General features: G+C 37.0%; 1 protein-coding gene across 9 annotated transcripts in view; it reads right to left on the reverse strand.

Moving 5' to 3' along the window:
* PPFIA2 (PPFI scaffold protein A2) overlaps positions 1-26,720 on the reverse strand; it is a 352,807-nt gene that overhangs the window by 5,671 nt on the left and 320,416 nt on the right. For 6 of the 9 annotated variants that reach the window (XM_087765241.1, XM_087765242.1, XM_087765240.1 and 3 more), the window contains 9 exons: positions 16,095-16,176; positions 10,736-10,936; positions 8,529-8,591; positions 7,053-7,082; positions 5,215-5,390; positions 4,257-4,354; positions 2,250-2,425; positions 2,087-2,155; positions 947-1,106 (listed from right to left, as the gene is read on the reverse strand). In XM_087765241.1, the coding sequence (XP_087621367.1) occupies positions 947-1,106; positions 2,087-2,155; positions 2,250-2,425; positions 4,257-4,354; positions 5,215-5,390; positions 7,053-7,082; positions 8,529-8,591; positions 10,736-10,936; positions 16,095-16,176 (1,055 nt within the window). The remainder of the gene's footprint in view (positions 1-946; positions 1,107-2,086; positions 2,156-2,249; positions 2,426-4,256; positions 4,355-5,214; positions 5,391-7,052; positions 7,083-8,528; positions 8,592-10,735; positions 10,937-16,094; positions 16,177-26,720) is intronic. The other 3 variants (XM_087765246.1, XM_087765245.1, XM_087765238.1) reach the window with 1 other exon arrangement.

Genomic DNA, 26,720 nt, shown 5'->3' on the forward strand with positions numbered 1-26,720 from the left:
TTAAAGGTGAGAAACTTTAATGGAATTTAGATGGCTTTAATGGAATTTAGATGGTGATATTGTCATACCAAGTTCAATCAAGAGTTACAGAATGTAATCACTACAAGCAGTGTATCAAATTACTTTGAGACATCTATTCATAGACCTAAATTCTCTCATGAGGAAATAAACAGCAGTATTTGAAATGGGCCAATCTGTGTACTGGTACTTCTCAGAACTTCAGGCAGGTATACATGGCTTTATCATCCATATACCTGAAGGAATAGCTGCAATGGGATTTGTCCCTTCTCCCTGCTCTCTTCAATGATTTTTAAATTCTACTTATTTTTTAGTTATGATCTGCTTGTTACTTTTCCAGTCATTGCTGAGTTAGTGCATCTTTTGGAAATTTCCAGAGAAGATTAAGACCGGTATACAGAACTCAGTTGGTACCTGAAATTCAGTATTTGCTAACTATACTACCTGTCTGATTGTTACTGTTAGCAACTTGAGTTATTTGATTGTCAAGGCTAAGCTAGTTAGTTTGAAAGTCAAATAGGAAAATAAAGGTGATAGCCCTTTCTAAGTTCATTTTCTAAAATATATTCCACCTACTAGAGAGGCTAATGAGCTAAAAAATTTGCTTAGATATTATATGCAATCTTAGATGAAAGTCAGTAAATTAATTCCTGTCTTTCTGAATGTTTCCTTTGCAGATCTAGGATGGCTAGATTGCCTTTTTTTTTTTTTTAAATAAACATTGTCAGTCTGAAGCAAACCTGAAAAAATCAATAGCATGCCAAGTCAGTGCTTTTCCATTCCCTAATTCAACTCTCCCAGACTCCATTCATCCTAGTTACATGAACGCAGCTGCTCTGGTGCAAGACAGACATGCACTAAACATCAGTTTAACATGCTAGAATAAGCCTCTTGCTTTTCAACAGTAAGTGCAGAAATGACTGCATACCATCAGTCGGCATCTTCCGTGACTGCCCTGATGTTGTGGTTAATCTGAACCCAGCCGGCAGTGTTTCCGAGGAGCCCGGCATCATGCTGATCCCGTGAACCTCACGCGGAGGAAACTGTCGTCGCCAGGAGGGGCCCCGTCTGAAGTTCTTGTCGTCGCTCTGTCAACACACAGAGTTGTATTTGATGAAGCAAAATGAAATTTTTTGATTAATTATCCTGCCGTCTGGTGCCTCGCCCACTGTCAGATGTATTCCACAACAACTACCCTGCTCTGTTGCACTGCATCCAGTAACTGCAATGCATTTGAGACACTCTTGTAAAAGTAAATGCTTTAGAAATATTAAATGCTAGGATGGAAAACTTTTCTTAAATCTCTGGCTTGATATAATAGAGGGTTTTAGTATCAGCTAAAGTAGAACTTTTTTAAAAGTCAGAACTCTTCCAAATATACTGACAAAGTGCAGTGGTTTGTTACTGCATTAGGAGGCTTACGTAAAGTGCTAATAAAGAATTAAACACTCATGTGCATGCACAGAATTCACAAGCATCTCACATTTTCAGCAAGTCCTTAAAAGTTTTATTCTTCCTCATGTGCAGAAGTCCAAGACTTGAATATTTTTGCACTGGACTCTTACCTTAAGATGAATGTCTTCCATAGGTGGATTTGAGATTCCCCATCCTAGATAACTGCCCCAAATCCCACTCTGTTACATACTGATGAACTTTGAAGAACCAAAAAAAAAAAAAAAAAACCAACCCACAAAAAATCCACTTTTCTTCTTTCTTCTTTGTTTTTAAAGAAAGGATGTAAGTGTCCTAAAGAATAGGTTGCACAGGCATCCCTCCTGCCACCAGTTCCTCTGGCCAGTGGAACTTCCACTCCTTTCTGCATATTTCCTCTATGGAAAATGTTCATCGTAAGGTAAGAGTGCGGTGCAAAATTTAGCATCCAAAATGATATGAATATGTAGCCATACTGAGGTTACTTTAAAAACCTTGACTCGCATTTCCTTATTTTTTCTTAAAGCTGTAACTGACTCTTTTTAACAATGTGCGAATTAACATGTCTTCATGCATTCAATTTAATCTTTATATTCTACTGTGATATTTTATAAATACTGAAAATAAATTTAATTACTTCCTCAAGTCGTCTTTCAGTTCCTAGTGCTAAAAGGTTGTTGTATTCTCTCTCAAGGATCTGCCGTGCCTAGAGATACCAAAGTGAAAAATTAAAATGGTTGAAGAGGAATAAAAGGCAATAATGGGTACAGATTAACCAGAAGCAGCATGAGCAAACTTGCCTGGGTGTTTTGTGTTGGAATCTGTAATAATAAAGCTAAACTGCTGTAATCAAAGTTTTCATCCAGTGCTATAAGTGAACCGTGTACACCACTTTCTAGAATATTATTTGCATATTCTCGGAGGCCAATAGCTTGTATCCAGCGTATGACTCGATCATTGCTCCATACCAGCACATCTGCAAGGACATAACACCATTTCAGTCTCCTGATGCCCCATAACTTCCGAACTATACAGGTTGTGCATGCACTGTGGACATCATACTGCTTTATTCCTTAAATGACGAATGCCAGCAAACTATTCATATAACTTTAATGGCTTCAGTATCTCCTATTCAAAACCCAAGCTGTGGGAGCAACAGTGTGATTTTAGCTACCTTCAAGTTAAATGTTTATTCTAAATAATGTTTCCAAAGGAGAAAGGTGCCTCCAGAGGGCATCTTCAGAACGCAATTCCTCCCACCTCTTATAGATACCCTTTTCAATTCTTAGGCAAGATTTTACAGTTTAACAGTGCAAGGGCACAGAAGAAATATCCATTCCTCAAGGCTTCACTGGAGAGTTTTGTATTAAACATTTTGAGAGTCGGGTCAGCACCTACCATTTTATAACATGCCACAAAGCAAACGATGAGTTCACAATTTTAGAGACTAAAATTATTTTTAGTTCAGAAAGCTGGTTGAGCTGTTAAGGTCCATGCCAATTATAAAGCTAAGGCAACAAAACGAGCTAGGAAACCATTTTTGAGGATTTGGCTATTATAAAGAAGTGTCCTATCCTGCCCGTAAGATTAAAAGAAAGTTACTTATACTGATCTTTATACTTGTGAGTGGTAAACGTAATACCGAGTTTTGTGTTACTAAGTGATGAGGCTTTTTCCTGAACCCTTAGAAGTCCAGCTAATGTAGCTGTTCTGGGAGCAGGCATTCTCCATTGCCTGACCAACAGCATCCCAGACTTTGGGGTCAGGATCGGCTGAAACATAGCATGGCAGCCAGCGATCACCAAGACCAAATCCCACCTGGGACCATGTCTGACTGATGCACAACAGGGTGAAGGCTGGGTGAAGGAGGCTACGGGTTATTACCCTTGCCCTAGCAGCGGCTAGCATTGAAGCAACACCAGAATTTGAGACCAATGCCCAATTCTCCCACATCAGTCTCCAGCTATACCCACTCAGGCTGACTGACACTGATGCCTCCACATCCAAGTCAAAGTCTTTGCATCAGTGCATGCCATCATCTGCTGTGAGCAAATGCACTCTTTCACTGTAGGCATTCCTCCTTCTAATCCCCCTGCTTTTTTTTTTTTAGCTTTTGCAATTAGCATTGTGCTTGAGAAGTGTTAACTGCTGTATTCGCTAGAGCTGGAAATGCTTAAAGGAATCAAAAGATTCACTTCTGATAATAGAAAAAACCCAACCACCCTAATAGTTACACATAAAAGAAACTGTGCAGTGAGCCTGCAACTGGTCTAGAGAGCTTTACACAGAAAAATACTTTTAAATCAGCTGTTAAATCTCCTAATAAGGCCAGTTCTGTTAGGAACTATTCTTATATACCAATCAACTGCCTCAGTGGCCACCCCTCCAAGCAACATTTTCCGATATGCATTTTGAAGTACGAAATCAAAGGCAAAGGTTTTCAAAAGCAGGAACACAGTGTTAGGGCCCTGTGTGCTCCGATTTCCCGGTGTTGCCCCCAGCATGTCCCATTGGCTATCTGGCCTTCTGCTTCTGAGACTGAAAGAGGCTAGGATACGATCTGTCCCCAAAATCCAATTTAGCAAAAGGTATGTATCAAACTGCCATTCAGAATTGCAGCCCCAATTTAGCAAAGTACTTAACTGTGCCTAATTTAAGGAGATATTTTGTGTTCTGAAGACAGATGGACGTTAGTTTTACTTAAAGCACATGCTTAAATGCTTTGCTAAAATGGCATGACAAGGGGTTAATAGTGTCAAGCTTCAAAAGAAGAAACATTCCCAGTATTCATTCCCAGGAACTATCACCTTTTATTTCATGCTGACTCATTTCTCTTCGCTTTTCCAGTTCTTTTCTATCATAATTCAACCTCTTTAAACACATGATTCCATATTGCAAGCTTGTTCTGTTATTTAAAGAGAAACATTTACAGAGTTAATAAAGATAATTCTGAAGATGGGAACATATGTAGGATGTATATTTCCTGCATTTCACATGAGGTGTTTCATGGAGCCCATGTAGCAAATCTTCAGGACACAGGGGAGAGCAAAACCATTAAAAAAACTCCACAGACTTCAAAAATGAAATGGACAAAACCAAAATGAGTATGTTTGAATAAATGTTCTAGCATAAGAAACCCAAAACATTAAAAAATGTATTCAGAAAAGGTCAGCCCTTGCGAGCCATGAAATGTTTTGTCAAATCAGGCCTCAAAAAAGTGACAAATCAGACAGTACATTAAAAAAAAAATCCACTTCTTGTCACATAAACATCATTCTCCCTAAAGTCTAAATGCCTTTATTTCCATATTTCCAATTTAGCTTCCTGGCTATATCCCTAGATAACCTGAACAACTGTCAATTTGCTTGTACTGTTAACAGCTTTTATGTGCTACACACAATAGCTTTTCATTCTTATGAGATCTCAGGGCTTCAATTCTTAGTCTACCATTTTCTGATACTTTAAACCACTTAATAAATTATTACTGTTTCTGTATTGTCAAGGCTTTATTTATATATTAACGGTCCCCCGCTCATTATGAAATTTATCTGTACCAATATCTTAGTTTGAGAGACATAATTGCAATACGATTGCTATTACTCAAGGAATCTCTCTCAATTCGGATTTCTGACGCTTAGCACTCACTTTTTTGTGTGGTTTTCCTAGCCAGAACAACAGAAAGTAAGTGTTTTTATTCTGTGCAGCACTGAGCACTATGCCAGACACATAAAAGTCTTTATATATGTAGTCTTTATACAAACATACCGATGAAAGCTATCCACCATTTTTAAGTGCACGCGCAGATCTTTCTTTGTCAGATGATCTAACATCCTCGCATCTACCAGGCATTCCATAAAATAACTTCGGTACTGAGGTAAACCCAGACTGGGGAGCCATTCGTTACCTATCCATTCGTGGTTCATATCACCATAAGCCAGGGTCTATGGGAAAAAAATAAGGGGGGAGGGGGAATAAATTCTTGAGTTTGTTCAAGGTGGCACCACAGACTAGAGACAGAATATCTATCTGCTATGCTTGTTTCTGGTGAGAATTCCTAGCTTAGAAATCCTGTCTAAAAAAAAAAAAAACATTCAATTTCTACATCGTTTTGACATTGGAGGTGGAAGCCACTTTGAGATATTTGCTACCGATAGCAGTTTTGCCTGTTGTGTCTTGTTTTCTATCTTTGTAAATTTTAAGCAATTTTTTTTGTAATAAGAAATTGTAGTTTCAATTTTGAGTTTTAAATGCAAGTGAACTTATTACGCAATCAAAATGTGTTTGTTTCATAATCTTACTTGTTTTCAATTGACCTTCTAGACTATTTATGCTAGGCAAATCCTACACTGAACTTGGTAATACAAACATGGCCCCAGGGAATCCACTGCAGTTTGTGTCACTGTTTAGTGGGGGTTAGGATTTCCTAAGCACGATCTAATGACACGTCATGGTTACACATCTGTAGTCCTTTTGAGACTGAAAGTTAATTTCAGTTGTTTGTCAGCCAAGCTTAAGTTCACTATCAGTCTTCACCATCAGTCAGAGCAGGTGACCAAATACCTTCTATTAATGAGATATTTTCAGCTGTGAACAGCTTAAACCTAAGTGCATCATATGTGGAACTCAATAAATTAATTCTTTATGATAGGAGCAAATCAGATTCCTCCTAGAAGCTAGTATTCAGGCATTAAGCTACTTCATTGTTCAGCTGAAATTTCAATAGGGTGAGGAAGAAAGTATATGAAAAAACCACATGTATGTTGACCTATTTTTATACGGGTTGCAGAATTAAGATGCAAAATAGGTAGATTTTACATCTCACTGTTGTCATTTATTTTGGTACTACTAAAACTTAGCAGAAAAGAGAACTCACAAATGGCAAGATTAACACCTCCTCAATAGGATTGTGCTTGGTTTTGAGCATCACTTTCGAGTCTAACTATCTTTTTGTTCTGTTTTTAATGTCTTCTGTCATTATAGACAAAAGGATAATGCGGTGTGAGCTGGATATATTTTCTATGAGGGGAAATTTAGTCCCCTCATCTCTCATTCTTGTGAGATTTTGAAGAGAAAAGGAATGCCATAAGTAAAGACAGTAAGATTGTGTACGAGTGTGCATATATTAGAGAGAGAAGTTGAAAAATATAAGCAGTTGATAGTCTAACTAAAGTGAAAAATTTTGTTCCTAATTATACAAGACTATTTGTAGACTGATACTTGGGTATGATTTATACAATTGTTCTAAAAAAAATCTGGTGTAATTTTAGAAATGTTAGATCTCAAACTCTTGGCATATTTTATTAGCCTATCCTCAAAAATGAGGAAAATATTTTTTCTAGATTTAGCTGGGAGGTAGAAGATGTCTCTGAAATGTAGTAATTTATTTTAAGAAAAATATTTACAGCATATGTACCTCTTTGTGCTTTACCTAGCAAATCTGTCCAGAGAATATTTTCTTTGTACAGAAGAACTCTAGATGTGTAAATCATAATTCAATCATTGAGATACTGTCACAATACTATACTCCTCTATGCATATTGATACACTGTTAATTACATTATCATTAGAATTCCATTAAAAAAAATCATGTGAAAGGGTCAAACCTGAGCCCAGCTGCCTTCTTCAGACTCCTTCTATGTTATCAGCAGGAAGCAATTCGTAAAGCAGGTAAAAAGACAATAAAAATAAGTTATAAAGAGATGTGGTTTTCATATGTGTGTTCATCTTAGTACAAATGAAAACATACATGTAAAAGGTGCTGATAAAATAACTCCAGTCAGTGACAATGCCCTGGGCTAAACTGCCTTAAAAATTACAGGACCAAAACCATAAAATCTTAGTAGGGCAAATCTAGCTAAGTTTTCAATATATAAAATCATTATAGCTTCAGGAAAATTTACAGCATTATCTTAAACACTTTTTATGGTTTCACAATCAAAACACAACCATTTACTTACAAAGCTGGGTATGAGAGATGCCATTTTTCGTTTCTAGTTAGATTTTGCAACATTCACAATAAAAAAGCTGTCTTCTTGTGAATGTATTGTAAAGGAGCTTTTTATATAACATTTTTTATGGCAAAACTATATTTTTCTGGCTAGTCAGTTAAACAGGATCAACTCTAATTCTGGTCAGTTGAGTGTTGTTATACTTGAATTTACCTTAACCAACAATAATATTGAAAATGAGCTCAGTTGTAAAAAAAAAAAAAATTATTGATGAGAATCTGCTTCATGAATGTTCATGAGAAAACTTAAAATAGTATAGCAAGCATAAATTTCTACAAAATAGGTCTTTATTGCATCAAAATTTAGCTTCAGTACCTCCCCCACCATTTATGGATTGGGCTGACTACAAAGTTTTCCAAACTGAAGAGAGGTTTTTTCAGACATCTCACCGTAGGATTGTATCATGTTTTACAAGCACTGTTATGGGGTTGTCATGACATAATGCTAAAAACAAAACCTAAAATAACATATGTTCCAAATAAAAGAAAAAAGTCAGAACTATTGAATAAAATCTATTAATATTTATTTATGTCCCCCCAAAGCAGGGAGAGGTTTGACAAAAATCAATAAATAAATGACACACTCCATGCACCCTAAATCAGATAGCATGAATACACAAGTATGGATATGACTCGGCATTAATGAAAGCACTGAGCTGCATAACGCAGCATTCTCAAGCCTGTTCTTATGTCTGTGTATTTCAGCAGATATAAAACTATGTTTAGGAGAGGTACTAGAGAGTAAAGTCCAGGGGAAATGTTGCACCTGTAACCGCAACAATTTCATTTCACTAAATGAGGTTTCACACTGGCAGTGAAACTATTATGTACTGCAAAACTCCGATACTGGTTTTAGGTTCACACAATTTTTGTGACCGCAATACAGTTTGTAATTTCTTTTGCTGAGAAATGATGTAACTGTTCTTTAAATTAAATTTCACTACACCCTGTGACTTTCTAATGGCATGCTTGGGAAGCATCCTACAGAAGATATGGCATCTGTGTTAAAGCAGATATATCCTAGTTCTCTTTTGAGTACTGAAACGATTTAAATGGAAGTGGAAAGACTAACCGTTTTAGCTGGAGCCGCAAGATTTTCCATTTCTTCATGGGTCACCCAAACATTGCCTGAGGGCTATTGGACAAGGCCCACAGGGAGGCAGGCGGGATCCACATTAGGTAAGCAGTGGTAAAGAAGAAAGGCAGCACCACTGTAAGTTAACAGCGTATAGCATCACCATCAGCACAACCACGTTCTTGCCTCTACCGAGCTGCAACTAGAGACAACTTCAGACAACTTGTTTTGTATCTTTTGTTAGAGCATCCTGAACAGACGTGATGGAGTATTTCAACTAGAACTGATGGATGAAATCCAGCAGAACACCGTCACAAAGGAAAGAATAATAATTAAAGCTGCATTTCACACACAAGTATCAAATACAACCTTTAGCTCATAGCTCTGTCTGGAGGTAAGCTTCAGTTCTCAAAGATTTTCCAGCCTAAATATTCTGCATGCATCACAAGCTCACATTGTAATCTAAATAATTATGACTTCCCCCACGTTTCTGTAAATCAAAAATGTCAGGAAAATTCACTTGTAAAACTATTTTTTGTCATCCTATTGTTTTCAGTCAGTTTATTAGTAGGACAATGAGATGAGGCAGGGAGGAGGGTGTGGAAGTCTGCTGTGCACATAAGGTAAAACGTGCTGTGTTTTCTTGAGAGCAGAAGTAAATTAACTCCTTTCCTGAGAAAGAGGGGAGGCAGAAAGACCTAGGACTCAGAAATGCACGTGCCAGGGCAGGGCAGCTTTGTGCTGCCAATTACTCAAGGGAGAATTAAAGAAACAAGGCAAAATTATTCCCAATGTTTCTAGCTTGAATGTACTGTTTTCTCATTTCACAATTGTCAATGTGCTTGTGCTTTGAAATATGCTATTATGCTCTTAAAATCAAAATTAATTTTGTTTAGTAATTCATCATGTTGACTCTATACTGCTTTACTTAAGTGAAATCCATTACAATTCATAGTATTACCATGGTTATGACATATACAACCATTCTGAGGTGAGAAAATATCAGATGGGGAACTATAATATTGAAAGAACCTTAGCAATGTAAAGACAAAAGGCCAGTCAATAGGAACATTAGAGTCCTGTTGCCCAGTTGCTCATATAACTCAATGGTTCTGGTACCCCTCAAAGGTATCTCAGTTCTCATTTCCACGAAGAGATTCTCCATTTTATTCCATGAAGATAAGAGATTACAAAATAAAAATATTATCATTATTATTAGCATGATTATTATTGTTATCTTAGTATTAGAAGTCTGAGCTGCACCACTTGAGTAGTAGTCTTTGTCCTTCACTTCTGTGCCATGTTTCCCATCTGATCTGATTTTTTTCTTGTTCTTTTTTTTTTTTGTTACAGTCTCTATTGCCTCTTTCATAGCCATTGCCATCAGCCTCTCAGCATGAAACTCCCCTTTTGTTATCTTCTTTCTTGTTCTCCTCCTCAGTTTGTCCTGTTTTTCTTCATTTTCCACTAAAAGGTGCTTTTTATCTACAGCATATACATTGTTACTCTCCCCTAATGTACTTTCTTGCTCTTTTTGATATATTCCCCTTTCCTTTCAGACCTGTATCTCTGTGTTTCTTCTTTACTTGCTTCCTTCTCATCTGCTGCCACTCTCTCCCTTCCTCACGGAACGCACACATTCCGCTTCTCCCTTCTGGACTCTCCCTTCACACCTCCAATCACTGCTTCTCTTAAAAGCATGAAGAATCTAAAGCCAGCTGACTCAGATTAGATAACATTTGAAAGGATGCAAAAAAGGGGAATGGGAACAAGATTCAAAAGAGCTGTGTTCCTACATAACCTCTCTCCTCTCCTGCCTTGCCTGTGCCGCCCCTCCTCCAAAAAAAAAAAAACCCACAGAAAAAAAACAAAACGCAAACTGATTTGGTTGGGAGAGATGACTTGAAGGAAGAGACAAAAATACAGGCACAATTACAAATAAGATGCTCAATACTGATCATTTAGATAACATCAAGGTTAATCAAAAGTATGACTTAGAAAAAATAAGAATATCTACTAAAGGAAAAATATCAGCAATCAACAATCAAGTGAGTGATGAACAGGTCCTTCTGAGTCTCTCTAGGACAGTTCCCACTGATTGTGAAGTGTGTGTCACCAAAAAGCCACTCTTGTACTACAAAAGTCTTTCTGCAGACCCCTGCAGGGTGAAGTGGGGAAGAAAAAGTTAGCTGAACAGGACTCACTGTTCTGGATGTTGGAGGTGCTGATGGACTTGTCAGTGATACCATCTCCTGGATTGCTAATCGGAGCTTTAAGCGATGAAGAGGATTGCTGATTCCAATTTCTCTTTGAATCTCAGTATCGGACAAAGCAGACATAATAGCTCCGCTCTTCACGTTGGCACGGCAGGCAGCAACATACCAGGCTGGCATGCCTAGCCAGAGCTGTTGAGAGAAAGGACACATTCGTCCAAAACACTGCTTCATTTCTCAAATGAAATTAATCATCAAGGGACCTATCAATCTGAATAAGCATGGTAATACACACAAATGAGTATGACTGTCATAGTCTTTAACAAAACAAAATTGTTTTAGAACCTTTGAAATTGCCATGGCTTCATGTGAACTCTTTTCGTTGCTTTTATTGTAACCAGAACTTTAAAGCAAGGGATGCTTTGAATTATTTTTAGAGCCATGTCCTCTATCACCTGGGCTACTCCTTTCCCAGGCCTTTAATGAGCAAGTAGTGGCACAAGTCAGTGTTACTGCCCATTTGATAGTCTTATCATATACGGAAAACAATCTAAGAGGAATTGATCAAGTAATTTTTTCACTTTTGCACTAAAATGGCTTTCTCTCTCTTTCCATCTTAGTTCCCACAGTGTACTCATGGGGCAAAATCTCACACTTCTCAGCTTTTATTTTCTTGGTAGGAATAAACCAAGCACAGTGCAGATAACCAACCTGGTGAGGACTGAGCTTGCTGTAAATTTGGGAACAGTCTGGTATGGTGTCATATCCCAGCTAGAAATACAGGTTAGGAGTTGCAGCAAAATGTAAGCACAGCTACATCACCTGTGGATTTAGAAGATATGTACTCACTGCTTCATGCTTTTCCTCTCCTTATGTTAGTCTTACTAGCTTAGGTCAGCAACAGCCCCTTGCTTCACCACTTTTACTCTTTTCTTGTAAGAGGTACTCTCCACTTCTAGCAGTCTTTCCTGGGACCTACTGAGTATGAATTCTTCTAGGTTTTCTCAGCTTTCTCATTTTGTGCTGCCTCATCAATATGATTGTTGGTGTCTACAGATCTTCGCTCCCAAAGGAGACAATTCCATAGCAGGGATACATACATATGGGAAGTTTTTGTCACAGTGTGAAATACATTACGCTATAGAGAAAAGTGTAAGAAGAACATAAGCAGTGAATGCCATAATCACTGAGATTTTGGGGATAACACAATGGAAAACTAAGACATGCCTCGCTTAGGTGCTTAACGCCAGGAGACTGCTAGGCTCTGTGCAACCTGAGAGAAGATACTCCTCTCTGGAGAGTAGCCCTTCCCTGCCCTCTCTCCTCACCCTTTTCCAGATCACTATTGCACATGGGTTGGTGCTGTGAATTGCATTTTTTAGTACATAGCTCTCCCCACTAGGTTGAAGAAGCATAATGTATAACAAAAGATTTCCACTGGGCAGCAAAACAGCTAATATTCTAGATCTTGTGACACTGAGTGTCAAAGTGCATAAATCACCCTTCACTACTTAACCTTCAATGTATCTGAGTGTACATGCTTCTGTATACATAAAATTTATATACACATTTATACAGCTACCTAATTTTGTTAAGTATAGATCTTTTGTACTTCACTGTACTGCTATATAATATTCCTTCAAATATAAATTGTCAACAGCACTTTTCAAACATACCGATTAGTTCCTAATGGCTTGTAGTAGCATCTTATTCTATTCTACTGTTTCTCAAATAGAAACCTATCCATCAGCATACAATGCAGTGATACTATGTGACAGTAGCCACTATATTCCACATTTTCAGATTTTTTTAATTAATTCTGGGTAGATGGCAATTAAGGACTGTCTGTGAATTTCAGTAGGATACAGCATCTGTGACTGTAAGTGAAGTCATCAAGAGCTCTGTCTCTCTGTGCATCTCAAATAGGCCATCAGAATTAGCTGATTTAATGATTTTAATTTTTTCTCTTAATAATGGCTTACTAAAAGAGGGAACAAGGTTAAAGAAACTATTAAAAATATTCTATCAGTAAATTCACCAGCAAATCTGAAAAGCAGAGACAAATTAAAGTTGAATTTTTATTTAACTTCTCCCAGTACAAGGAAGTACTGTGTGGTTATTAACAAGTCTATACCTCATCTGGGACACACTTACTGAAAAGACAGCTGTTAGATCACTTTTATGTCACAGAGAAAACAGACTTGAATGTCAGACTCTGAAAGAGCTCAGACAGGCTTTTCTGTACTGACTCCTGATGTATCACAGGGCTTGAGGAACAACTGCATCATGTTTGAAAAAGCCCTTCCCACTGATGGGATGAACCACTGGCCCCCATCCAACGCTAGTCCAAACCTTACAAATATGATCTAATTCCAACTAACTGTAATGAAATATAAAGTTTCATGAAAATCAAAAAATGGAAAAAAAAAATTACGTAGATTACACCCAGCTGCACTTAAACAAAGGGCCATGAGGAAACTATGCATAGCTTTAAAATGTAATTAATATTCTCATTTAATTTTACATCAATTTTTTTCATACATGCACTTGAAAAGCAGGAAAGCATAAATACTGGGAGTTATTCACCCTGCAGAAATAGATTCAAATGTTTGCTGCTCATTAGGTAAATTAGTTCTTTAACAAATTAGGTAAATTAGTTCTTTATCAAACAGCTGTCTCTACCAGAAAATGCAGTTAGATGAAAAGAGTCTCTAAAAAGAGCACACAGTAATGGTTCTAGGCAGAGAACCCAGATATCAAGATTGATATACTTTTCCAGAATTAGTTAAGAAAACCCACAGTTCTTAAAATATATCTCAACTATGTCTGTGCTACAAAAAAATGACCAGAATAAATGCTAAGGCTGAAAAGTTAAGCCCTGAAAAGTTTAGAAATGCCACAATTGTGATTACATATACTTCTCTAATTTGGGCCTTTGTCTCCTTTAATATTATTTTTGTTTTTCAGTCGAACAGTTGCAAACTATATTTTCCCCAGGAGAGTATGAAATGCACACAGTGTCCATCTGCTGACTGAATGCACGGATGCTCACTGAATAAATTCAGTACTCCTGCCCTCATATCTTTTTATTATCAGTATTCAGTCTGCACTGAATACTGCAACATAAACTTCCTCATGGGTTTTCCTGTGCTACTCTCATCATATTTCCCAAGAAGTTCATAGACATCAGTTTCTCTTTACAGCCCCTCTCTGAGACAGTGGGAAGCATATCCTATTTTGCAGCTAAGAATCAAAGCAAAAAAAAGACCAGGGCTTAACTTGTCAGAAATGTCTTCAAATTTTGGATCACCCTGGAGGACATCAAGGGCAGATTTTTCTCAGTATTCAGAAATGTATAGACCTTTGTATGTTCACTTTTCTAGCAAATCAGCTTTGACCGTAATACTGAATATTTCTGACTGATACAAATCTGGTTACAGAACTCTCAAAATCATATGAAAAAGTCAGGTGGTGGCCAAATTAACAAATGTTCCATATTAGCAGAGGTATTTTTTTGGAAGGAAGATATCACCCTATTTTCCAAGGTCATGTGCAAATGTTTGAACTGCCTTTCTGCAGTTTTCATTTAATTTTTTTCATTAGGTACCTTCAGCAATTCCAACATGAAGTAGAAATTTTGTAGACATTAGCTGCTTTCATTCGTCATCCTTCATTTGTTCACTGAACATACTCCTGTTAAAGCTTTGGAGGGGGACCTTTTTTTAATTGAAGGGAAAAACTCTACAAATTCTATCTGATGATCAATGGATGATACCCACAGCAGACATGAGAATAGGTGGGAGTACATAGAGATGCTTGGTATAGAGAAGGAACAGACACCTGTTCCTTCAGCCAACAAGGAGCTTGTATCTGCACTGAACTGATACAGCCTTGCCATGTAAAAGTGACTGTGTATTTGTATAAGAACATCCTTACTTTCTGCCTCCTCCTCCCCTCAGCATCTGGGTAAGTATTTTTTGAATATTTCACCTAAAACATTCCTTGATTTTTGTTAAAACTGATGGACAGCTTTTCTGAATGATTCTCTGGATGGCTCCCAAAATCCATTCATTTTAGGCTCTCCAAATAAATGAGAGGTCTCTGCAGATCGGATTTCAGAGATGAAGGCACTGCTTGTCAAATCAGAGAGATTTCAACCTGGATCTCGCACATCCCAGGTAAAAGTGTCAAGAGGAACACCTCTTTTTCCTGTTCTGAGTGATATCTAGGTAAATCAGCCTTTTCCCATGACGTTTTAAAAAAACCAGAAAGTTACAAATTCTTTAAATTTATTAAAAATTCTGAAGATGTAGCTTTTTGTGTTAACCTCAAATAAAATTTGATAGCTAATTTTTGTTTTCTCCCTAGTACATCATCCTACATAAACTCTGTGGAGTTCCTAGATATTTAGAGATTGAGAAATTATAAGATTTTGACAGCTGGCTGAACATGAGCCAGCAGTGTGCTCAGGTGGCCAAGAGGGCCAATGGCATCCTGGCTTGTATCAGGAATAGTGTGGCCAGCAGGACCAGGGAGGTGATAGTGCCCCTGTACTCGGCACTGGTGAGGCCGCACCTCGAGTACTGTGTTCAGTTTTGGGCCCCTCACTACAAGAAGGACATTGAGGTGCTGGAGAGCGTCCAAAGAAGGGCAACGAAGCTGGTGAAGGGTCTAGAGCACAAGTCTTACGAGGAGCGGCTGAGGGAACTGGGGTTGTGTCATTTGGAGAAGAGGAGGCTGAGGGGAGACCTTATTGCTCTCTACAACTACCTGAAAGGAGGTTGTAGCAAGGTGGGGGTCTGTCTCTTCTCCCAAGTAACAAGTGATAGGACAAGAGGAAACGGCCTCAAGCTGTGCCGGGGAGGTTTAGGTTGGATATTAGGAAAAAATTCTTCACTGAAAGGGTAGTCAGGCACTGGAACAGGCTGCCCAAGGAAGTGGTTGAGTCCCCATCCCTGGAAGTATTTAAAAGACAGGTAGACGTGGTGCTTAGGGACATGGTTTAGTGGTGGACTTCACAGTGTTAGGTTAAAGGTTGGACTCGACGATCTTAAGGGTCTTTTCCAACCTTAACGACTCCATGATTCTATGATTTCAAAAATTTGGGGTTTGAGTGCATTTGATAACCATTCTTTTTCCTGTCCTCATCCCCCTATAGTCCTGTCTTACTTTTTTCAGCTCTAGTTTCTGATTTACACCATGCAGTGTCAAAATCTGCTTAGTGCTCATGGCACAGTGTGCAGGTGAGAGAGGAGGAGACTTTAACAGTCTCTTTCAGAATTTGAAGGACGAGCACACAGAAGCAGCCTACAAACATGGCTCATGTTTCCAAGTTATGGCCAACACTTACCTCCAGCCAGGCAACCACTGTAGGCCCATCCCATTGTGCAAAAGGCAAACCCTTTCTCCGAGCTTCTTCTAGAAGTTCATGTCTAGAAATAGATCAAAAATTGTTAAATATGCAGAGGTATGTGTAGGGACAATATAGATGCAACCATGCCTTTTTGTTAAGGGTAACAACAGTGAAGCACGATGATAGGCATAAAAAAGGCATAGAAAATACCAACAAACAATACAGCTCCTTCCCCTTTTTGAATGTATTCATCTATTCCCAACTCTTCCTTTTTTTTTTTTTTGTTTTTGTGGTCCATTTTGACATCCCTATAAACACTTAACACACAAAACCCGAGTCTTCTGTCTGTTCTTAGCTGAAGCAATACAGAATTGGGATACCCTATATAAAAGGATCAGCCATATAATAGAAGACATTGGTGAAGAGAGAAAACTGAGGGATTCCTCCTGAGACTAGCTTAGCTCTGGTCTGGTAATGACCCAGAAAGGCCCAAAATTGCCAACTTCTAGACCTGAGCTAAGCACGGATGTAATGCAGCCAGGTATGAGAGGTCTTTGTGTTTGAAACACTAAGCCCTGCTGGAGCAGCTATGCACAATTCTAGGGTCTCCGAAGTACAGCTATTCTGCATCTTAAATAAGCCATCTGTGGCTAATTAAGAGTTACTTGTATCTTTAATAGTTCCATGTTATTTTTTTTTATTATTATTGCTTATATACAAAAGAAATCCACATGGTTTACTGACGTATACATTTTTATAACTACAGAATTGATCTGGTTTCTCAATTTTATACATATACATATACACATAGATATACTTCTATTGAGTTGATCAGATACCAATCCAAGCATCTACAGCTTCTGTGGACTGCAATGAGTGTGTTATGCAAAACATCATTCTCAAAGCTTAAAATATAATTTTAATACAGTGGTATTGAATATTTGGTAAAGTTATGTATAGGCCAGTCAGCTAGACTATCAGGAGAATGCTCTATATTACACATGTTCAATTGTTTGACCAGACATTTTTATTCCTGGAGCAGGAATAAAGAACCCACTGTGGTAGTGGCACAGAAAAAGCAGCCCTTCAAAAGTCTTTTTTTGTGCTATTTAACAACATATTTCAGCTGCCTCCTACCTTGTGAAACACAAAAGAATGCTCTCAGCAACAAGCTGTAGTGAAACACTAATTAGACAGGGCCTATGCTAATGTACTATTAAAATTTGCTTACATTCCCACATAACAAGGAAATCTTGGAATTATAGCTTCAATTTTGCTCTGTCCTCCTTTATTACTACAGCTTTCGTGGTTCAGTTATCCCTTGGCAATTCTTCATTGCCTTAGCAGCCTTTCAAATATATGTACTACAAAATCACAGCAGATAAAAGCGGTGGAGTGATATTACTTGTAAGGAGTACTCCTTTTGGGATTTTTGCACTGCTGAGGGGCCAGACTGAGAGAATTTGGCTTTAGCAGAAAATGGATCTCAAATAGCAATTTTGCATACATGTTTAAATCCCTTGTTCTGAATATTAATAGAAAGACAGCTGCTTTACTTTCTATGTTTCTGCTGTAGTAATATGTAACACTACAAATACTTGACAGCGTTATTGAAGTTTATCTAGCTTCTCCTCCCACACATCTTTTGCAGCATACCTTACCCTTTGTCACTCAGATGTTCAAAGACAGTGTAGAGCTATCCTTGCTTTCTATGAAAGCAAAATCCTCAGTAAAATGCGAAAAAGTCACACTCTGGGTACACAAACACCATGTTACCTTCAATAGCTGGAGGAGGTGCAGAAATCCTATATTCCCAGGGAGATAAGCAGCGAAGGTCAATAGAGACATACACAGTTGGCTGCTTAGGAAAGCAGAATTAAGGCATGACTAGACACAGCCACCTCCCAGCTACCTGTGGGTGAGGTATTTGGGTTGCAGCCTTCCCTCAGAGCTGGTTCTGTGGGGTGCCTGTGAAGCTACAGCAGTACTGTATCTCTCTCAGGTGCCGCAATGGGGCTGCATGGCTCCTGCTGCCACCAGGGCTGTGAGCTGGCATGGCTGTCCTTAGGGAGAGCCAAGCTTTCAGGGATGCTTCTTCCTCACCTGGCCAGTTTAGGTCTCCCATGGCAGACCATGGACCCCGCAACACCCTGTACAACTTGCTCCTTCCCCAAAGCCAGCCGAAGCCCAGAGAGCAGCCCCTTCTGCAGCCCGGAGTCCCATGGAGGCACCATCCTTGGGAGGAACCTGATCTCAGATTTTTTCCTTGTCTGGGGTATTCTCTTCGCCCATACCAGCTGGAAGAGTGGAGCCCATACCAGCTGAAAGAGCAGGGCCGGCTATCACAGTAAGTAAAAAAGGAGATTATGGCTTTGAGAGCCACTGGCCTTCCTTGCTTGTATTGGGCTCCTGCTCCAAGCAGCAGGGCAGCAGCATGTGGTCTACAAGGAGATGGGGAGGAAATTTTGCCCTATTCCTTTGATTTGATGTTAAATACCTGTGTGGCCTCAGGAACTGAGGTGCCTGCAGAAGAGGCATTGGCACGAGTTCTCACTTCCATGAAAGACTTACTTCCTTTATGCTGGAATTATAAAGTACATACTTCTAGGGAGTCCTCTGTGACTTTGCAACATCTGAACTGGCCTGAGGCTTGGTGTGGAGGCTTAGCATTATTCCAGTGCTTCTCAAACAAATACACTCTCCCAGAGTAGGAAAGTGCTTCTGTTACTTCAGAGGCAGTCTGGCTCACAGAGCTAAAGGAAAATATAGTTGTGGTTATTGATTTTGGCTGAAGAAAATGGGGCCAGGCCAGAAATGGGATGCCCTGTATGTATATATGCTATAGCCAAAGACTACAGTATGATAAACATAATCCAAAGAGTCTTGGCATGTAGATGGAAAGTGTTTTGGGTTGAAAATATTTTTAGTGTAACGTTAAAATCCTTTACTCAGACATCATAAGGCCTGTGCCTCACTTATTGATGTGGAATACTAAAAGGATTTTTATAATATTTCTTTCCCTTAAAAAGAACTTTATGCTTCAGAACTTATACTTCCTTCCCTCAAACGTTTCGTTTAAACACCTCTCCAATATTAAAGTTTATTTAAATTAATATTTTACTTTTTGAGCAGTATTCTTCGACTACTTTTTAATACACACTAGCAGATCTGCAGAACCTGAACCTTCATTTTCTAACCCAGAACTAAACACAGAATTTCTATTTTTTTGACTGAGAGATATTCTTTAGCTGGCAAAGAAAACTGTTTTGTTTTTTTTTGGTATGAACTAGCACTATAGAAAAAACTCCACTCTTTCAAAATAAGTTAAAAGTGTTATGTAGGAAAAAACATGTATTGTTTTGATTAATAGTGCAAATCATCAGAAAAATGAATCCAGTGATCTGCCTATTTTGCAATATAATCCGAATATTTTAGAACATCCTGAATGCACTACTGTCCTTGTGGGATAGTCACTGGCTTCCTGAAAACAGAAGGTCCCCAAAGCCAAATATTGGTGACTGCAGTTCAATTTTCCTTACAAAAATGTACAACTGATCACAGGAGGAAGAAGAGACAAATACCCTGAAGCTCGTCACTCCCTCTTCCTTTCATTACAGAGATAAGGTTTGGAGATTGTGAATAGCATTATATAGTTTCTCTAATTTGGAAGATGCTTTGCAGGGGAATGTGGCGATTTTCTCCTCCTAAGACTTTGTCAGAAGAGTACTACATGTTATAACGTGTCCACTTTGCATTGGTAAGGAGGCAGGGAATTAAAATGTAATTATTTCCATGCTCGTTTAGTTTTTTGGCAACATATGAAAACAAGCTGATGAGGAAGAACTGACATTAATTAGGCATTAATATAAATGCTATTATTTTGCAGATAGGGCTTTAAACCACTTACTACCACTGGAATGAATTCCAGATTAAAGTTGTATTTTTAAAGATAACATTATTACTGTTCAAGAATAAAATCCTCTTCCTGGAGACATTATGGGAGTAACTGCAATATGCTATTTAAAATATATCGTTACCCTAAGCCTGGTTTTGGAAAGTCAGGAAATTTCATGAACATCAACTGTTTAGCATTTATCCAAAATTTGAGAGATGCTTGTATTTGTCTGTTTTAGAGAAAGTGCCTCATAAAGTGGGCTGTCTTCACTCTTTTATCAAAGGCAGAAAAGAAAAATCATGTCATGTCGTGTTGTGGAGTTGTGTGTCAGAGAAGCGGCGTTGCCTCCCTAGCACTGACTTCTGATGTTTAATCCTCCCCAAAATTACTTCCTAAAGATACTGTTACACTGGGCCATTTTTGTTAGCACCATTCTTCCGAGAGCCAGGTACAACTGCCCATATCAACCTACCAAGCTGAGAGCACAACTGTCTCATACCATGGGGACTATGAATGCTTCAATACCTCTGGAAAGCAGAGGCACACGGGAGCACAAGGAAGGTGGAAATGGTAAGAGTAAAACTATGTTATTATCCTTGAAATTTTCTATTTCATTTATATCCTTTCCTTGCACCAGGAAAATTCCAGCTCTGTATCAGCAGCCCTCACTATCTCATTGCATAACTCTCAATGAACATTATTAAAAATAAGAGTAATCTTTAAATAGACTTTGCGTGGGAAGTTAACAAGATCTTGATTTAAAGTCTGTCATTCAGTGACATTCAATTTTCTTCACGAAGACGGGGCTCCCCGCATGAAGCAAACAAGAAATAACAGCTTAGGATTTCTGACACACATAATGAAACACTCTGTGTAGCACACAAAGTCCAGACATTGTGTTGATGAAACTTGAACAATGTTTCAACACAGATCTTCCTATTTCTGCAAATAATAGCATTTACTCTGATAGTTCTAGTAGGAGTCACATGAAAAGTCCTCAGGGATATCATATTGCACATATTATAATGTCTTTTATTTAAAATGAAATCATAAATGTGAGATAAATAGAAAAGGAGGCACAGTGAAGTCAAGAGCCAAATCATGTTTGTAAAATACAATCAGAATGTATTTAAAAATTTTGGCTAACGGGCAATTTAGATTCTAAGAAATGGCCTTTACTCATAGACATTTTCTCATAAAGATAACAGACAAAAGTGTTTACCTAGCAGATCCTCCGATTATTATTATTACTGACACTATCATGATTATTATTATCACCGATGCTAAAATGTTTAGTTTACAATAAAATACTATACACGATGGGTTTCTATAAGAGAAAGAGACAGAAACAATAGACCAAATATGTTATATTTGTTTGAGTAATCCTATGATTTCAAGTTAAGATTAAACACATCTGCCTGTCAAAAGCTAACATTCAAAGACTGCAAAATTCAGGAGAGAGGATTTCTAATGAATTAAGCTGTATTTGGATTTTATTTTTTCTATTATCATTTGCTAAATATTTGAGACAGGCTAGAATCCTGTAGCTAGGGTCATTGTATGACAAAATAAGGTAGTTGAATCTGTATAAATTAATAATGATATTAAATATCTAATAAAATATAACAAGTTACATTTTATCTATTTATTTTCTGCAAGACTATAAATGTTTTTAAAGTGGGAAGCAGAAAAAAAAAAAAAAGAAGAGAGACTCAGACTTGATATTGCCATATAATGCTGATTTAATTTAATCTGAAAGGATCCATCTGACTTAAAGACTCCACTAATTAAAAACTTGTTAAGATCTTGTTTCAACTTTGGCACTTAAGTGACCCAGCTTTTAAATCATTTGAAGTCCTCATTCTTTCTCCTTTTTGATACTTGAGATAGTAGTCAGACTGAGAACAGTGGGCAAGATTAAGTTTCCATTTTTTACAAAATGTTTGTTATCCAACTTTAAGGAGTTTTCAGGAAAGAATGACTGAAATAGAGAAATCAAGATGCAACTAATAAATAAAAATTTTTAAATCTATAAAGCAAGGAAGTATAATTTTAAATTGAACAGCATCCCAGATAAAACAGATTAGCAAAGCAGATTTTAAAATGCTGTAATTATTCTATATAGGTGTACATTTTAAATGTATGCAAACTGAAGGGCAGCATTCTTTTTTTCTGAAGACTTACATTAAGCTAAGTGAAGCATGTTCAGGAATGCCTAATATAGACCCTAACAAATAAGAGCTGCAAAGAGGCACTATTAAAAAAAATACAACACCTGCGAAATAAACAGACTTGCATAATATATAACCTTGCAATCTTTTATGTACTGTACTACAACTGAGAGCCCTGGAGTTGCCAGGTTGGATAAATGTTTTCAAATCTATTTTTATAAAGTCATTTCATAATCACATATTCTAAATTAATGTGATAACCCCCGTTCTCTTTGAGTTGTTTTTATTCTTCCACCTTTAGAAAGTTATAGCTCATACATATTTTGAACAGATGAAATTTTCTCCGTAAGTTCAAAAAACTATTCAAGAAAAAATAATGTTTCTACAATAGATCAAAGAGGAGATGAAGATTTTAAACTTGATATCAGGTTAACAATTAAAAAAAAAACCAACATAAAAAATGAACTGGTGAAAAAGAAAATATTAAAATTATATGCACAAATGGAATATTATTGTACTACTACACAGCATGAGGGCTCAAGCAAAAAAAAAATAAATTGTACTCTGGATTACTAGAGTGTTTATGAGTTTGAGTCCTCTGTGATTTAATTAAAGAGAATTTATGCCTTAACAGAATTTGTTAATTTAGGCCTTCATTCTCACAGTCTTTACAGTGACTAAAACTTTCAAACGCCTTTGTGATTCTGGGCTTTAGGCCTCCTAAAATGTGTTTATTTAAAAAATATTGACAGCAGTTATCTCCAAGTAGTTAATGCATCATGTTAAGCTCTGCAGGAGCAAATCCTGACCTTAATTTGTGTATGCTTTTAATGTTTACCGTTATTTTGAACACTTTGAAAGTTTTCATTCGGGTCAGTTTTCTGCGTGGATTTGTTACATAAGGTTCACAGAAAAACAAAAAGAAATAAGAATAAAACATAGAAAATAAACATGGTGCTGAAAACGAATATATTCAGCAGCCATGGTGTTTTAACTTACCCAGATATGCTTTTCATGAGATGGAGAGAGATGAATGGAAAAAAAGCACATAAATGTTAATGAACATATAGTAGTCCTTAAAAAAAAAAAAAATCATATGATAGATAAAATAATACCACCATTATAACTATGGAAATCTTTCTAACTGATCTTTGAATGCTTTAAAGAAGTTAAATGTTCTTGTGAAGAACAGATGCATCTTTCAAAATGAAATTTTCATTAAACTGATGTTGGCTATTTATTAGGTACCACTCAGCACAGCACATCTACCATCTACCATACATATTCGTGCCAAAGATCCGTAAACACAGTGAATGTGGAATAGATTTTCAAATCAAAGCATTTTTCTCAGATTTGAATAATTTCATAATGATTTTTGTGTAACACCAAAAAAAAAAATCTCCAAAACCTGTGGATTAAATCCCAAACCTGTGGATTTAAGCAAATTACCATAGAGACACAGTAAAATTGAGTGGACTACAAACCAAGGTTTACTTTTCTATGTGCACTTTACTAATATTCCAGCTAAATATCTTAGAGTAATCATAAATGACCTAGACTGGGGGTTTTGTGGTGTTTTGTTTTTTTTTTTTTTAAATGTGCAGATTTCATGCACATAGGTGACTGACATTTATAATGGTTTTTCATGCTGTGCAGTATTTTAATTTGAGCAGTCATACTAATAGTAGATTAGAGGCAATACTGGTAGGAGTGATTTGCCCTGTAGGTAACCTATTCTTGCCAATATAATTGGTAACAGTATCTGTAGGAGAAAGCAGGATGCCATCGCTGATAATAAACTTTCTTCAGCATCCTTTAATTGCCATCATAAAAATAAAATTATATGCCTGAATGAAACCCAGACATCTCAGAAAATTATATTTCTATTAACAAATGATTTACCGAGATATAAAAATGCTTAGTAGAAATAGGTGTAGAAAACTTTGGGGTGAAAAGCCTGTGCTCTGATTAATTACGAAGAGGTTGCAGACATTTCAGTGAGTTCAGGAAGGGGCTGGTTTCAAGACCTTAAATTTTGTTCTCATGTGTGTGAAATCAGCAGAACAGCTAGGAGAGAGGAGAGAAAGTGCGATACAGAAAAGTAGATGGAAACAAATGACAGATTCATACACAGAAGAAAGGAAAATTAAGGAAAGGAAGGTCAACAAAGGCATGCCATATAAATAAAAGACTAGAGAATTATTCAAACAATTACCAAATCTGATGGAAGTACCATTAGAATTGAATATGCATTTGTGATTTTGGGACCAAAATTTTCATCATGCTCATTTTCTACTGAGCTAACTGTAAAGACTGACTTGAACACCTTTGCTGGAAAAGCTGTTAATTTTGGACCTTCCAGAGCCTGTTGAACCAGAACTCCCACTTCATACATCTTCCTCTGAATACTCCTTTGGGTATAGGTAGAGAGAAATAAACAGGGGGATTAACTGGAATGCAAGCAATTTTCTGGCAGCTTTAATGAGTTGGCAGTTTGAAGTCGCTCGGGGATAACTTATGGGACCCGAAGGCCATTCCAGTCTCCCCCATTATAAAAGCAGAGGATCAAGGGACATTTCTTTACTTCCTGACCATCTTGTCTGCAGAATAAAAAAATACAGCAGAAAAAAATGGATCTTTAAATTCTAGCTTTCATCTTTTCATAAGGCAACCATTTTATCACCATTTTACTGAACACAATGATTTCCCTTAGACATATATTAAACTAAAAGTTACGTAGAATTTTTTTCCTCTGCTGTGTTTTATCCATTCTTCCTTTAAACCCTAATTCTGTAGTTAATCTGACAGGATATTTGCATCTGCTGGAGATCATCATTTAGAAGGCCAGCTGCATGCTTGTGGGTAGATGCTTATATTTATCCAGAAATCCCAAATTGCAATAGATAGGCCTATATGTGTAGATAAGGCAGGGACCGGGGCTTTGTTCTGTTTTTGTTTGATTAAAAACTTGCAGCTTGTTGATACAAATATCCTTATCTTTTATGAGGAAAAGAATAAAAAAAATTTGGCAAAGGATGAAAATATTATTTTAAAAAGACAAGATTTTTAAAAGTATGTGAGTTAGATATAGAATAAAATGTTGTATCAATTTTTTCATCCTTAGAATAATCTGAGTAAGCTTTAATAATCCTCTGCAAGATAAATACCCATATATCCTTACATTTGTAATGCTAAAAAGGCTCCAAATATCTAATGTAATAGCAAGATACATTTTTAACATTGCAAAAGCTTCGACTGAGTAACAATTTAAAGGATCTTCCAGTAAGCGTTAAAAATGTTTGCTAAAGGAATTAAGTTTAAAAAGAAAACTCATCTTTATGCATGTCTCAAGGATTACACACCAATCCAGCCAAGACAAAACCATGGTGGACAAAACAGATGATCCTAAACTGCATAACAGAACACTGAATACCTCTCCTTCCTCCACTGGCATGAGAAAATAGAAAATAATAGCTACTGCATACAGTAGTGTTTGCTAGAAAGGGAGGTAGAACTAAAGATCAGTATGAAAGCTATTAACAACATCAGGTAGTTTCTCATAGATGAGGCAGGAAGGGAAGAAATTAAATGCAAAACTTGAATTTTCCTAAAGATTCAGTAAATAAATGATTGGGGAAAAAAAAGGCATCATATTCTTAAGAGCTACTGTAAAAAAATAAATCATGTACGTTTAGGATATAATGGTGTTTAATAAGCATTAAGTATACAGGAACATTAGATGGATGGCACAGAAGATGACCTTAATTAATCCAGTTGGATTCATTTTTTCAAAATGTGTGCAATTAAGAAAATCATTAGAAACAGCTATTTGTATACTGCAGAGGACAGAGATTATTTGTAGTCACAAATACATTATGTCAAATTCTAATTGCAGTTGCAGACATAAAACCTAATTAAAGGGGGATTGTGTGGATTCAAAAGCAACTAAATGATAACTACAGTGTTTCAAACTCTTATTTCACAAAAAGGTCTACCTATACATTTTTTTCAAGTAGCCTGTTGACAGGGATCTAGATCTAGATTTGCCTGTAAAAAATGGAATTCCCAGTGTTCTGTTTTCTTTTACTGATTTTATTTAAATGCGGATTACCACAACATGAGGCCTAACTTTTGTGACTTCTCTCTATCATCTCCCACTTTTTGAAGGATATATAAAAATGAAAACCAACAAAAGAAAAGGACTGAAGCATTATAAGTATTTTTTCAGATTTATCAAAGGAATTCATCAACATTTATCATTCTTTTTTTTTAAGGTAGAAAGGAAGAAGACTCAATTAATACAACATGCTCTTCTGTTCATATGGAAGTTACTGCTGTTTAAGATGTACATTACTGTAGTCAGCTGAGACAACAGCATTGCAGTTCTTTCTGCAAGGTTAATTATAAGTCTATGAATACTAAGAATTTCTTTTTACATCATAATTTTACATATGAGAATTACTTAGGTCTTGATTTTACAAGTTTTTATTCATGTATATAAGTACATGCATGTGTCCTGGCATATCAAGGCTTTTCTGCAATCCACTTGAAGGCAGG

The sequence above is a fragment of the Nipponia nippon genome, unplaced genomic scaffold, assembly GCF_047370975.1.
Source record: "Nipponia nippon isolate SJK-2023a ecotype South Korea unplaced genomic scaffold, ASM4737097v1 scaffold_3, whole genome shotgun sequence".
NCBI classification, from domain to species: Eukaryota; Metazoa; Chordata; class Aves; order Pelecaniformes; family Threskiornithidae; genus Nipponia; species Nipponia nippon.